This window comes from Zophobas morio, unplaced genomic scaffold (genome assembly GCF_036711695.1).
Source record: "Zophobas morio isolate AGI-343-1 ecotype UQ-CSIRO unplaced genomic scaffold, CSIRO_AGI_Zmor_V1 ptg000044l, whole genome shotgun sequence".
Classification (NCBI taxonomy): Eukaryota; Metazoa; Arthropoda; class Insecta; order Coleoptera; family Tenebrionidae; genus Zophobas; species Zophobas morio.
Window position 1 is genome coordinate 6,093,254 of NW_026972149.1, and position 13,725 is coordinate 6,106,978.

The following is a 13,725-nucleotide window of genomic DNA, read 5'->3' on the forward strand; positions in this document are numbered from 1 at the left end:
GTGATTTATTCACATTTCATGTTTCTTTTCTATCAAGATGAGCTACCAAAGTAAATGAATGTCGAACATCAAGGTTCTTTTTCTGTCGAATAAGAAGCATCTGCCGTGACAGAAAGAAAAGTGAGGATTAGGTGAGATATGGAATCTATAAATAAATTTGAGTTTATGTTATGAAACCCTCAATCAAACCGACGTTTCAAGGAGGGCTGCTATGTAATTTCTAAGAGAAATTGTAAATTTCGTGGCCCAAACTTAACAAGTTTAAGACGACTCGTACGCAAATCGACATGGAAAACAGCATACCAGGGTTCACATTTGAATAATGCTACATGACGTCATCAAATTTTTGCAGGGACTAGAAATAGCTTGCAATAAAGACTAGACAGATTAGATTAAATAAGTCTGTTATTTTTCTATTTAAGTACCTAATTAAATTTATATCAATTAATTTAAAAAGCTGCCTTTGTGCGACTGTATAAATAAATAGCTAAAAGCATTAAATATTTTTTCAATATCTGATTTGTACTATTTTATAATATAATCTTCTGTTGCGTGATAAAAGACCTTCTTGTTCTCTTGTGCAACTACGTTGATTTTATCTACGATCCATGTAAAATACATTCAAAACTTTAGAAAAAATTTGTTTTAACATCAAGCACGTTGTATTAATAATTAATATAACGTCCTTGTTTAACACTCACTTTGTGATATCGAGTGACTATTAAGTTTTTTGTCAGGTTGGTAACACATTGACTGTCAAAAATTTGAATATAAACGATAACTTGGAAAATTTAGTTTCCAGGACCTTCTGGAAATAGTTAAATATTAAACTCTCGTCAAAAAGTGGCTGGTTGACGTTACAAATATCCAGTTTTTCGAAAAATTATAAAAACTGATTTTGCGAATTTTATTTATTTTTTATAAGAACCCTTGTAAGTTATAATAAATAAATGTATGTGATGTTAGTAAATGTAAAGACGCGTACTGTGCATATGTTTCGAATGAATAACGATAACTTTAAAACGTCTGTAAGATTTCATTACATACGGTTTTGCAGTTTCTGATTTAATCAATGAAATAAATTTATTCATTTTTTTTTGAGTCACACTGCATAACTAAATGAGTCGATCGATTATAGACTCAAAAATTAGTTTCCATTTCCAGAACCTTCTGGAAATAGCTAAATAGCTAACAGGAGGAATCGGAACACTAACATTTACGTATTCTTCAAGTTGTGACGTATTAAGACGTTACAAATTACAATTATTTTTACTTTAGACCCCAATGTTGTACAGATGACCAGCAAGATCTCCGATTACTCAACAATGAGTTACCAATTACGTCTCGGTGTTTATATTTTCTTTTGTTACGTAATATAAAACCCCCTTGTTATCTATAGATATAATAACGCAACTACCTTGAGTGCGACCCACCTAAAATACATTCCAAACTTTTACAACACTTGGTTTTGAGATTCATTTTATAATATGTTGCGTTTGGCGTATATATTTTTTTATACAACTTTGGAGCTCTATAATATTTTAGTCATACACAGTCATCAAAATCTTTAGATCCGTTTAGTGTGTGTTTTAACATTTTTATTTATATTATGATGGTTATGGACTTCGCATAAACGAACTGAACATCCAGCTAATAGTCGTCATAAAATGTACTCATTAGTTTATAGTTGTTCAAAACAGAAATGTAAGTCAATTAATTTCAAATAAACGGGATTGAGGTTATAAATTACGATCATTTTTACTTTAAACGCCGATTTTGTAAGACCGTCTCGAGATACTCAATAATTACGAACCAAGTACACGCTCTCGGTATTTTATATTATCTTTTGTTGCGTGATAAAAAGCCTCAACTGCGTTGATTTTATCTCTGACACATGTAAAATACACTTGAAACTTTTAAAACAAATTGTTTTAACGCTCATTTTATAAAACATATGTTGTTTCTGTTGCGTATTAGTTTATTGACAGCTTTTACAAAAATTTGTGTGAGCTTAAATAGTTAACTCTGTACCAATTTATTCATACAGTTTTGGTTCCGTTACAGTAATTTTAAAATCATGTTGCCACCTTGTAGTAATAGTAATCCTAATGATAATAATTCAAGTCATTGTGTTATTGTTATTATGTTTACTATTTAGCAAATAAAAAGTTAAAAAGGGATCGTTTCTTGTCGGAGGCTATCTCTAGAAAGAGAATGAACGTTCGCCGTCCATCTCACGCGTTGTCGATTGCGGTAGGTTGGTCCTAATAAGTGGACACCCTGACCAATTTTAATCCATTGCGGTGAAAATTTTGCCCCTTTTCCCCTTAAAGAGCGAAAAATCGGCGTTAGTTAGTGCCACAGTTGCACAGTTTCCGCTTTTGCCACTCTCACTCGTACGACATGAGGCGCGCGCATGCGAAGGGCAGTCGCAAACGCGATAGCCGACAACCAAGTGGAGTGAGCAAGACACCGAATTCTCCAGTGTAGCTCGATTCGGGATTTAAACAATAATATAAATACCTTAACCACACTTAATATGCATTCATTCGTCATTTAATCGCGCTCCAGGACGCTTCATCCATTCCACACCTGACCGTCGTGTTCTAGTGTGTCCAACCGAGAGCGAAAATGTTTTCCGGACTTACTAATCAGGTCACATCTTGGATGGGTTCCGCGAAAGGGGACCAAGAGGAAAAGGTGCCAACTCCAACCGAGGAAGGCAACGTGGTCAGCAGTCCAGACAAGAAAGACGCTAGGTGAGGATTTTATGCGATCTTTATCGATTACCATATGTAAATTACAGCGATAACGCGTATTTACACGGAGATGTCCCCTCACACTTAATTATTTTTATTATTGTTGTTATTATTGTTGTCTTTGTTTTTAAACTACGACGAAGTTCGGTTTTAATTTATCTTAGATAACTCAGGTTCGGTCGAGCAGAAGTGATGACTAATTATTGCCGACACATGTATTTCGCCGGACTTTAAAATGTGTGGATATACCACACTTTAAACCTTGAAGTGTAACTGGTGTATAATCGGGGTACAGTTTTAAATCTGTTGCTATTACAAATTTATTGCAAACGTCTGAAAGATCGCTGACGTCTCCTACAAATCACTTATCTTCGCGCTGTAACGTTATATAACTTTCAAACCCTTCAAGTACGTATGATACACTAAACCAAGATTGAATTTCCGTAATTATTACCTATTGTTATTAGATGTATGTGATTTCAACCTCTTCACTCGTATCACATACCTCAAACCGTTCAATTAGCACCGCCTGAGCGTCATTTTCTTCTCCAATTTCTTTAACGTGATATTCGCATTCCTCTAACCCGTCTACCACCTCCTGGAACTCTTTACACTCTACCTTACACCCTACAAATACCCGCATACGGTATATTATTATCTGGTACCGTTGAAAACCCTAAATTTAACCTACCCTGTACAGTCGAACAATATTTAATTTTCATTAAAAAAAAAATTAAAAACGTGACGTTCTGGTGCTACGCGTTCCTACTTCGCCAGATTAAAAATTTTTTTTTTTTGAAAAATCTGATGCGTTTTCTGGTTGCGTTAGCAAAGATAGGGGTCGGGGGGCGGCTGCTCCCTTGGAAACACCAGAGGTGGAGTTGTAGACCCCTCCCTCGATGTCTTCCACCCACCCACCCACCCCCCTCCCGAAAATATTTGGCCGCCTCTGGATATAAAAAATGTGTTGATTAACACCTTCGAAACTGGAAGAAGTATATATTGTGAATATCGGGGGCTTGAGTCGAAAAGTTTTATATTAATTTTTCGCTTTATGCTACGATAACTTTTCGACTTCGCGTTTGTAGGAGTTTTGCAAGGTACCTATTCATCTGTGCGATGTAATGGGATGAGGTGAGGGTTATTAAAAGATCATTTCATACATTAAGTTCGAGGAGTTGTATGGAAAAAGTTCCGGGTGTGTGAGGCAAATAACTTGATTTGAATTTTTTATGCGATTGATTTTGCGAGTTTCGGATAAAATTGATGACAGGAAATGGGGTCTTTTTTGGAGCAGAAATTTTCGATTATGAAAAGAAATTAGTTCATTGGTCATCAGTATGTGTACTTTGTAAATATTTACATCGTGATATGACATGAGACCTTATACAGGGTGTGCATTGTTGAATTAATATCTATTTTTGATATTGAAATTAATAAATTAAAGATATTTCTTAGAAATTTCAGTAATTCGTAGCGGGTCTGTCGTTTTCTTGATAATGGGTGTCGATCACGTTCTATGGGCGTCTCACACCCAGATATCATTGATCGAAATAATAAATTGCAAAAAACAATTTTACAATTGTTTTAGATTTATAGTTACTAAGAAACATACATAGGACAGTTGTATCCATTTCTTACGAATATAAAAGCGATCTACATTCATGGACGTGAGCAATTAGTATCCGACATGCGAGTTATACACTATTGTGTTTCTGACAATCATCTAAACACTTGTAGGAAACAATTCAATAACACTAGAACAACGCATAACGGATGCTTAGTGGTTGTTTCTTAGTCGAACGTATAATAAAAGTTTGTGATGATGCGCCCAATAATGTCAGATTTAATGTTCGTATACCAAGTGTATCGATCCAATTTTTAGTGTATTGTTCGTAATTTTGTGGCTGCATTTAATGAAAAAATATATAATAAAGTTATAAAGTTATTTGCACTGAACTCCTTCGCTTCTCGTCTTTTCACTGCGGATTTATGTAACAATTTTGTGAGATGACGTCATTAATTCTCAATTAATATTTCTTAATTAGAGTTATTGTACAAAAATTATTAAGAAAACCACAAAATAATAATTTAGACAATTTTTGGCAGCCGGAATATAAAAATTAGAAAATATGTTGAGTTTCCATACTTGAAACGAAACACCCTGTATATACATTTTCAACAAATAAATGTCTTAAACAGTTATACGGTAGTTTAATATGGAGTTGTCTGTTCTATATCTATAACGTGCAAAATCAGCCGCCATTGTGTGCCACGTCAAGGTCACAAAAAAATTAATCACGTTATATAAAGTGAACGTATGTAATTTGATGAAACAATGCCGTCTGTATTGTTTTTTATTCTTGAGTGTGTAAAGTCCAAAAATAAACAGTCTAAATCTGCGGTTTTGTGTTAAAATTATCTTTTTTTATTCGTTTGATCCGGAAAAAAAATGGAAATTACTTGTTATAAAATCACAGTGATTGCAAATTAACGAGGATCGTATTGCCAGTAGAATCAATAACATAATTACATACCTCCTAGTTTAAATTAGTAGCTGGATTTAGCCTTGGTGTGACGCAAAATCGCTTAGTCTCTGGTTTTGGCGTAAGGGGCAAAAGCACGTAATAATGATTGCAAATTGATGATTATATTAAATATGCAACTTGTCATTAAACCTGTCTTTTATTGCACAAAATTCGAAACAATCCCTAATTTTTTGTGACTGTTGTGTGAGTATTAGTTTTGCGTTGGTTATTATGATTGTTTCGTGTCCGTGCAGTCCTACCAAGCCCGGCGGTGGTAGCCGTTTGGACATGCTCACCAACGTTAGGTCCCAAATCGAGGGAATCGGGGGTTGGCTCGGCTCCAGCATTCCTAAATTGCGAAAAGGGGAAGAAGGTGGTTTGGAGGACCAACAGGTTCCCGTCGACGAAGGTACCGCCCAGGGTTCAGCTGAGCCCGCCAAGGGGTCACCTCAGCACAAAGAGGACGACGACAATTCCAGGTAATTTATTGCGCAGATATCTATATATCGAGTGTGGTTAAAGTTTCTTACGTAGTGCCACCGGGGGTGCCGATTCTGGCCCGCAATCCATCGCTGAAACACCAACCGAGGAAAAAGAAGGTCAATTCGGGAACGGTAACTAACTAAAATTTGCGCGTATTTAGATTAACTTCTATTTGTGGCAGTGCAAAGCAAGGCTTTGGCTGGAGCCAAGTCCTTTGGTAACTTTTTGTACTCGGCTGTGAACAAAGCGGGAAAAACCGTGAGCGAAGCGAGTGCAAAGATTAAAGAGACCGTGGAAAAGAACGTAGGTTCGAGGTTAGGGGGTATTAGTTTCGACTAAACTAGCTCTTGCAGAGTATTCTCGGCGAGTTTAACAAGGAACAGGAGGCATTCCTGAAGGGGCAGGCAGGTAACACTGCCACCGCCCTGCCTCCATGGGCCGGTTGCTCCAACGAGGAGGCTCTCAAGGAAGAGTGCCTCAGCTTATCGACCGATAAAAAGAACTTCGTACGTAGTCCCCCGGCTGGGATTGACTTCCAGTTCGACTACCAAGTATCTTACCCCGTTGCAATGGCCATAATGGAGCAGGATCCTAATCTGGAAAAAATGCGATACGAACTTGTGCCTAAAGTGTAAGTTTTGACACAAATTCGCCTGAAACGCGCACACTCGGATTCAAATTTCGCGCTCGTGGGTAGCCGCTCGTGACGTCAGCTCGATTTATCCTCTACTCAATTTGATTGTTTTGTTTTTTTCTCTCTCACAGAATAAGCGAAGAGAACTTTTGGAGGAATTATTTCTACCGCGTCAGCCTAATTTGCCAGGCCAATGAACTATCGTTCATGTCTCGCGACGGTGACAGCCAATCGGCCATCAAGCCTGTCACTTCTGATCAGCCTATAGGTAAGGTCTTCGTACCGCTTGCAGCGACTGTGTGCTTGCAGTAGACTAGCGTTTTATTTGAGTTTTGATTTATTTTATTGGGCGGTAGCTAGTTCAGATGACGAGATGGAAGAGTTTGTGTCAGATAGTTTACAGGCTAGCAGTGAAGATTTTGTCGAAGTAGCGGAACGTATGATGAAAACGGTGCTAGTGTCACAACCGAAGGGTAAGACAGACCGCTTTGCTTTTGGTGTAGCACTTCTACGGCTTTTAAAGCGCCCCGTTCTTGACTCGGAACGGCTCGTTCTGAAAGCGTGGAGCCTGTAGATTTTGATCAGTCTAAGAGCTGTGGTTAGTTTCCTGTTTGATTTTGTCGCAGCTTAAGAAGAACGCCGTCAACTTTAACTTCCATTATCCTTCTTTCCTTTTGTCTCGTTTCTACACCTCATATCCAGTCTTTTCCGATTTTATTTTTATGGGTTATACGAGTTGTAAGATTACCGTTAAGTAACTTGTTAGAGAATTCGTAGTCTTTCTTGATGATTTTCGATTCTTGAAATGGTCTGAATTCGGCTGCGTTACGGGAATGTCTAGGTGGACTCATTTCAAAAGTACCAAACTTACGCGCGATTTTTGAAACACGATCCTTCAAAAACGACGTGGGCTAAACTGTGTCGCTTGACTAATTTTTGTTGACAATTTTAAATCTCTTGTAAATGTGGTGTATTTTGGCAATATAATTGTAGGTTTTACTATATGTGTCTTCCTAAAATTAACGTCAAGGACACAGGTTAGGTTGATTAAAGACAATATAGGAGTCGGTATATAAAATAATAGATTCCGCTATTCGAGTAACTATTACAAAAAGGTTCAATTTTTACGGTGTGGACCCGCCAGTTGCTCAGATTAATAATACTCAACCTATTTTTGTGTACAAACAGGAAACTAAACGCTCTGAGCATCTGGTTTTGTTTCAAGCAAGATTGCTCAAAGTAACCCTACACTGTTTTTGTTTTTTGTTTTGTGCCTACCCTTATCCCTAATATTTTTCACATAGAAGAGTGGGAGCGCGAACTCGTGGCCGAACTACACGACTACGAGGTGGTCGCCGAGGAGAAACCGGATGGCAAAAGGGACGTCTGGGAACAGGAGATCGAAGAAATCGAAGAGATGTTGAAAGACGGAACTGACCTAAAATAAGCATACTTTGCGTGAGATTGGGGCTTCTACTCCTACATGGTCCGACTGATTTGGCATTCCATTCATTATACGATCTTAACTGATTATCTAGTCATTTTCTGTCAGAGTTAGGAACGATGTTTAAGGCACTATCTACTCACCAAACGCCGGAACGTCGATCTCAATTTCGACCGTCCCTACTCTGATCACTGAATGTACTGAGTTTATGTAACGTTGTGATAGTTGGTACACTTCGGGTCTACACCTGCAACATCTTACAGAAAACCATACAATAACTATTATCACCTAAATGTAATAAACATGTGTGCATTGCTATGGAGGCTGTTTCAAATCATTCCTTTTAGTAAATAGGTACTTGTGTAAATAATCATTCAACACTCTTAACGTAGTTAATGTTATTTTTAAAGATAAAGTACAATAATTCTTTATATATATATAATTATTTTTAAATATATATGTAAGGAGATGTATATTTTGCACTTGAATATTTAGTCACTCTACAAGCCAGCTCCTCTTGTAGACGTGTCAGATATCCAAGCAAATTAGCAAGGAGAAGCGACAAGCTACACAATTGATTTGTAGTGTTGCTAATGATATAAATTTTTCATAATTTGCAGGTCGTTTAAAAATGTTAATGTCATAGCATCTAAAATGTAGCTTATGTGTGTTACGCATGTTTATCCTGTATTCTAATTGTTATACATCATAAAATTGTTAAATAAATGTAGCAACTGTGCCCAGTGACATGAAGCTTCATTCCCACCCTTGACCTGATAAAAAGAAAGAGAAAACTTTTTCATAAAAATGTATATTTTCGTAGGATCTCGTAATCAAATTACATAATACATTATTCATATGCAAGGATGCAACAGATTTGTATGCTAATCATCACATTTACAGCTCTGAAGGCAAATCACCATAAACTCTAATTTTTCGTAATACGTATGTTTTACATTATCATTCCTCGCTTCGGCACATAATACGTATAAAAAATACCGAAGATTATTCACAAAACTTCCCCCATCTCTGAAAACAACAACATCGACGTCTTTCAAACCATTTACATCAATTTAATATCGCAACGTAACTACGTTACGAGAATTTCAAATAATTAGATCAAACGTTTCCGAGATAATCAATAACATTTTTCTTACATGTGATGAAATTACAAAAAATGTGAATTTCCTTTGACTCGGAAGCACAACAAATACCGCATTGATTGTGCTTCAGACGCGTGTAACAGAGAATACATGCTAGTTTAGAAGATATTTTGTTTCACGTTTAATTAATCTCCACTTCTGAAACAATTTCGTTTCATCTCCACAGTGAAATCAAATACTCTACATTCTTAGATAATTTTTCCGAAACAGGGTTATGCGGTAGCTACATAAAACAAAAATCCGTTAATTCCGTATACAAAATAATTTTGTTAAATTTCCAATAGGCAGTCAGACGGAAGCGGGGAACTTCATTTCTGTGCGAGAGCTGTAAACCGTGAAACCTTAGCTATCGCTCGGTATATAAAATCCATTGCATCCACGACTTTTAACAAAAAACAGTACATGTAGTCTTCGTAATGCAGCATTTTGGTGTTGGGTACAACATTCTGTCACCTACTACCACAGACACACATAACATAGAGCGCTCTAATTTTTGTAATTGTTGAAATTCTTCCGGATTTGTACAGATATCAGTAAACAAAACATGGAAAAACCATTTAATTCTTATTTTCGAGAAAAGTTACACAACTGTCGTGATAAACAAATGGCCTACATTTACTTTTCAACTCTATACAAAAGTACAAAATTCCGTTGCTAAATGGACCGTAAACTTACTGGGAATATTTAATAATACTTGTAGTTTAATGCGCCTGTGCCACAACGGCAAAATCAATACAATTACAAAACGTGTAGCTCATATAAAATGCAAGACGTTAGTATATCTCCCCATTTTTAATACTGCTGAACTAACACCAGCTGATAATGAAAACTAACATCAGAGATTAATTAAATTTTAACTAAGATATACAATTACTACTAAACTCATTTTACTAAATAACCACATCGACAACAACTGAGTTTGAACTTAAAATACATTAGGTGACTAATGTAACTTTAACATTATGTAATGTGTCACATGAGACTGTGCAAAACAAACTTGTTTGCTGTGTTGTCGTAAAGTCAGTATCACACCACGAAAGTTTCGTGACGTTTCGAATACGGTGTGCGGTGTTTTCATACACCTAACCTCATTTTTATGACAATTCGTTAGTGTGATACGGCATATTCATGGGGGGAAATACTTAACCAAATTAGTAACTAAATACAAAGTTACTTTTATTTGGAAGTATAATGGTTCAGTTCGATTACGTGTAAACAGGAAACAACTATATGTTAAGGGTACAAGACTTTGATAAACGATTCATACATCCATTCTTAACTATTAATTAAATTTAGATGCACGAAAGACTTATGAAAATCCTGTATAAGTGTCACGTGTTTACCACCTACAATCATAAAGTGGCGCCACTTTTCGATGGACTCAAAAATCGGTTAATCTTATGAATGTATTTATTACACATTTTTCATTTCTTTGGTACCTTATATTATATAAAATAAAAGCAATAAACATTCGATCATATGTAAAAAGTACTTATAAGAATTTCAACAATCAGGCGATACGTACTCAACAAAAACACATACAGACCAACTAAACCCCAAGTCGTTACATTAAAAAATATTGCCAACTTGCTAATATCACTTAAACTTAGCCGTGGACTAACTGCCCACCAGTTCAATTTTCCTGTACTTCTTTCTTTTATTCGACACAGGGTCTTTGAAAAGCACCGGATCTAACCTCAAATTCGACCTCAACAGCGGCATATACCCGAACACAGCAGCGAAGGTATTCAAACACGTCTGTCTCTGTATAAAATGATCGGGATCGTTCCACGGCGACCAACTGCCCACCGTCGGCTGCTCCTTGTACTGCTTCCTCTGCGTGACCTTGACCGGCGGCCGGCGCGTCACGTGACTCACGAGGAAATTCATCAAGATGTCTTCGCAGTTCTGGCTCTGCTCGACCGTTTTGTGCAACAGCGGGCTCAGCCACTCAGTGTATAACACGTTGTAATACCGATGGTAGAAGGCCGCTCCAGTCAGAACGATGGAGTAGTCGTTGGTCCACTTCGACGTGTAGCCCCAGGTGGCCTTGGTGTCATCCCAGTAGTGCGAGCGCGCCGGGTACCCCACCACCCTGTCCGGAAACTGCCTCCAGACGATGAACGCGAAGTCGACTTCGTCGGTCGTGAGAACGGAGTCTTCGTCCAAGGACAGCACGGCTGCCGTCTCGATCTGGGGGTGCGGGTAAAAACGCTGCGAAATACTGGGCTTGGTTGGCTCTCCCTCGGGCTGGATCACATGCAAGCTGATGTTGTGGGGTAAAGGGGGCCACCGGCTCCGGGTGGGAGGGCGCTTGTCGTTGGACCACACTACGATTATCTGGAAAAGGTTTAAAGCCCGAATGTCAAAAATCTACACAAAAATTAAGTCGGAATAAGTTGAGGTGAAACGGAACATCTCAGGGCTCAAGTTTGAGGCCACCTGTATTGTTGTTTAACCAATCAATTTGATTGGACATGAAAGACTTACGTAACGATATTTTGAAAATCCGAGTAGATAAAAAAGGAAGTCGGACCCATATGCATGCTTTCGGTGCGCGTGCGCAAGGCATATAATTTAACATATTTCACTTTTAACATACATACGGTATTTAATATGATGCAACCATTTAAAACATGTCAAAATAGCGGCCATTTTTGAAAAAACGTTGAATTTTCTTTAAAATTGGCTCGATATTTCGTGTTAATTTGACATCTGTCAGTTGCGGTGAAAATCTATGCCTACTTTGATGACATAATGTCATAAATTCACGATTAAAATGTGTTAACCTCAAAACGTCAATACTTACCTTTGAAACATATTTACTGCGAGCAACGTTGGTGACAAGTCTGTACAGAGGCGCTGATGGCGTTAGAGAAAGCCCTAATTGGCAGTATATAATAGCAGTAAAGCCTTCATCGTTATTGTAATCTACTTGAAAAGGAAAATTTTCAGGGGAGTCTGAAAAACTTGGCAATGTTACTAAAGCTCCTGGCAAACTATTCCACACTGTGGCATCTCTAAATGTTTCATTTGGCAATCGTTCACGTATAATCTGGAAGAAAAAAAAATTGATAAATGTTCACACATAATCAAATTTTTACCTCTAGAGTGGTATAAACAATTTTTTCGATTGACGAAAAATATCTGTCCCATAAAACCTGCGTCTGTTGACGTAATTGCAGTATTTTTGCTGGAGATACTGACCTCACTACGTACGGTACCTAGAATGAATAAATAGTATAACAGAAAAATTATTAATTAATTAAAAAATACTTGAAGGAGCAGTCTCTCGTCAGCCCAAATGGCCGCTTTACTCCAGTCGATGACCTGAGCGAAGGGCAGCGCCCATCCATTTGACAACAAAACCGGAATGCACCCAGCTTGCAGAGCTTCCAAGAATCTGAAAGATCCCAAGCGTCTCCCTCTAGGAACTAGACAAAACGTGGAATTTTGCAGCAACACTTCGTAATCATATTTATCATATTCTTTATTATCTTGGTCACAGCGTTCGTCCTTCATGTCTTTCCAGCTCTTGCCGTGGCGACACGTCGTTACCATGATCATGTCCTTCCGGTTGTGGAGATGGTACAAGGAATTCCGCGTATCAGAACCAATTCCATGTACATATCTTTTTCCCTTGAAGGCTAGCAAATAACTTTTTTGCAAAGGCATACTATTCGCTATCACAGCCCCCACCTCTCCGCCTTTCTCGGGGTGGATCTTGTGAAACAAAGGAATACTGATATCAAACCCGGGCCTCATGTGGCTGTCCGACATACTAGCTTTAGCCAGAATCGCCATTCCGTAGTTAAAATCCAGATTGTTTTCAGTGTAGTTAGGCCACGTGCCTGAGTATAGGTTGAATATGACGTGGTTGAGGCCGTTGTTCCAGTGGGGCAGGTGCTGCAACCGCGACTGCATATCCCGAACGTAGTCGTTGCTGAGTCGATCCCTGTCCAAAGTGTCGATACTCAAGACGAACAAGCACGCTAATCGGGGGTCGGCAGTGTAATATCGCGATTCTATTAAAACATTGAGCAGTTTTTGGTAGGACGGACTGGGCACACTATTATCTTCGGGAGGATACACAAACACTCGAAAGCCATTTTGGCATCTACTGAAGTCGAAACAGGTTTCCATACTGCACAGTTTATTGTTGATCGGCGTTTTTTCTCGCTCCTTCAAAGCACTTCCTGTGGAAATTTGACTCAGATTGACGAACGAGGGTAGGTGCTCTTCAGGGGTAAAATTGCTACTTTTCAGGCGATAGCCGCCGAAATACCAGTACGCAAGGAACGCACACGATGCGAATAAAAGCAAGTAACGTTTTTTTGCTTGCATTGTTTTTAAAATTACGCTTATATCACATACATTTTATAAATACACCATTTATTAATATGCCACTGTTACGTCAAAATGTCAAACATGTGTCAAACTCGTCTGTCAACATTTAGTGGAAAACGGACGTAAGGTTGGTACTACAAAATAATCGCGAAATACAAAGAGTCCATGCTTTCGTTTTTTTGAATATAAATGCTTAAAATATAGTCAGATCAACTGATTACAACACTTTGACAGTATTAAAAGAAATATATGCGTTTAAAATTGCATGACAGATGCTGCATTGAAAGTCTTCTTCATAAAACTCGTAAAACTTCTATCAAATGTCTAACCGGGAACTTAATTGTAACGTGGGATTTATAAAGTTGCC

General features: G+C 37.9%; 2 protein-coding genes across 6 annotated transcripts; one reads left to right on the top strand and one right to left on the bottom strand.

The window, feature by feature from the left end:
* Positions 1-2,420: 2,420 nt before the first annotated feature.
* LOC135141327 (synapse-associated protein of 47 kDa) lies at positions 2,421-8,595 on the top strand. Of its 5 annotated transcripts, none has more exons than XM_064072324.1 (8): positions 2,421-2,759; positions 5,542-5,766; positions 5,810-5,901; positions 5,952-6,073; positions 6,124-6,401; positions 6,536-6,672; positions 6,761-6,877; positions 7,031-7,802. In XM_064072324.1, exons 1-8 carry the CDS (start codon positions 2,632-2,634, stop codon positions 7,033-7,035), a joined length of 1,104 nt encoding a protein of 367 aa, XP_063928394.1. In that variant the 5' UTR covers positions 2,421-2,631; the 3' UTR covers positions 7,036-7,802. The 5 variants fall into 5 exon arrangements, with proteins under 5 accessions (XP_063928394.1, XP_063928393.1, XP_063928395.1 ...); XM_064072320.1 differs by having other exon boundaries at positions 2,422-2,759; positions 7,709-8,595; XM_064072322.1 differs by having other exon boundaries at positions 2,422-2,759; positions 5,822-5,901; positions 7,709-8,595.
* A 695-nt stretch (positions 8,596-9,290) lies between these two features.
* On the bottom strand, positions 9,291-13,449 carry Ttv (tout-velu). The gene is made up of 4 exons (XM_064072302.1): positions 12,288-13,449; positions 12,116-12,235; positions 11,821-12,066; positions 9,291-11,351 (listed from the first exon to the last, which is right to left on the bottom strand). Exons 1-4 carry the CDS (start codon positions 13,353-13,355, stop codon positions 10,629-10,631), a joined length of 2,157 nt encoding a protein of 718 aa, XP_063928372.1. The 5' UTR covers positions 13,356-13,449; the 3' UTR covers positions 9,291-10,628.
* Between the last annotated feature and the right edge of the window lie 276 nt (positions 13,450-13,725).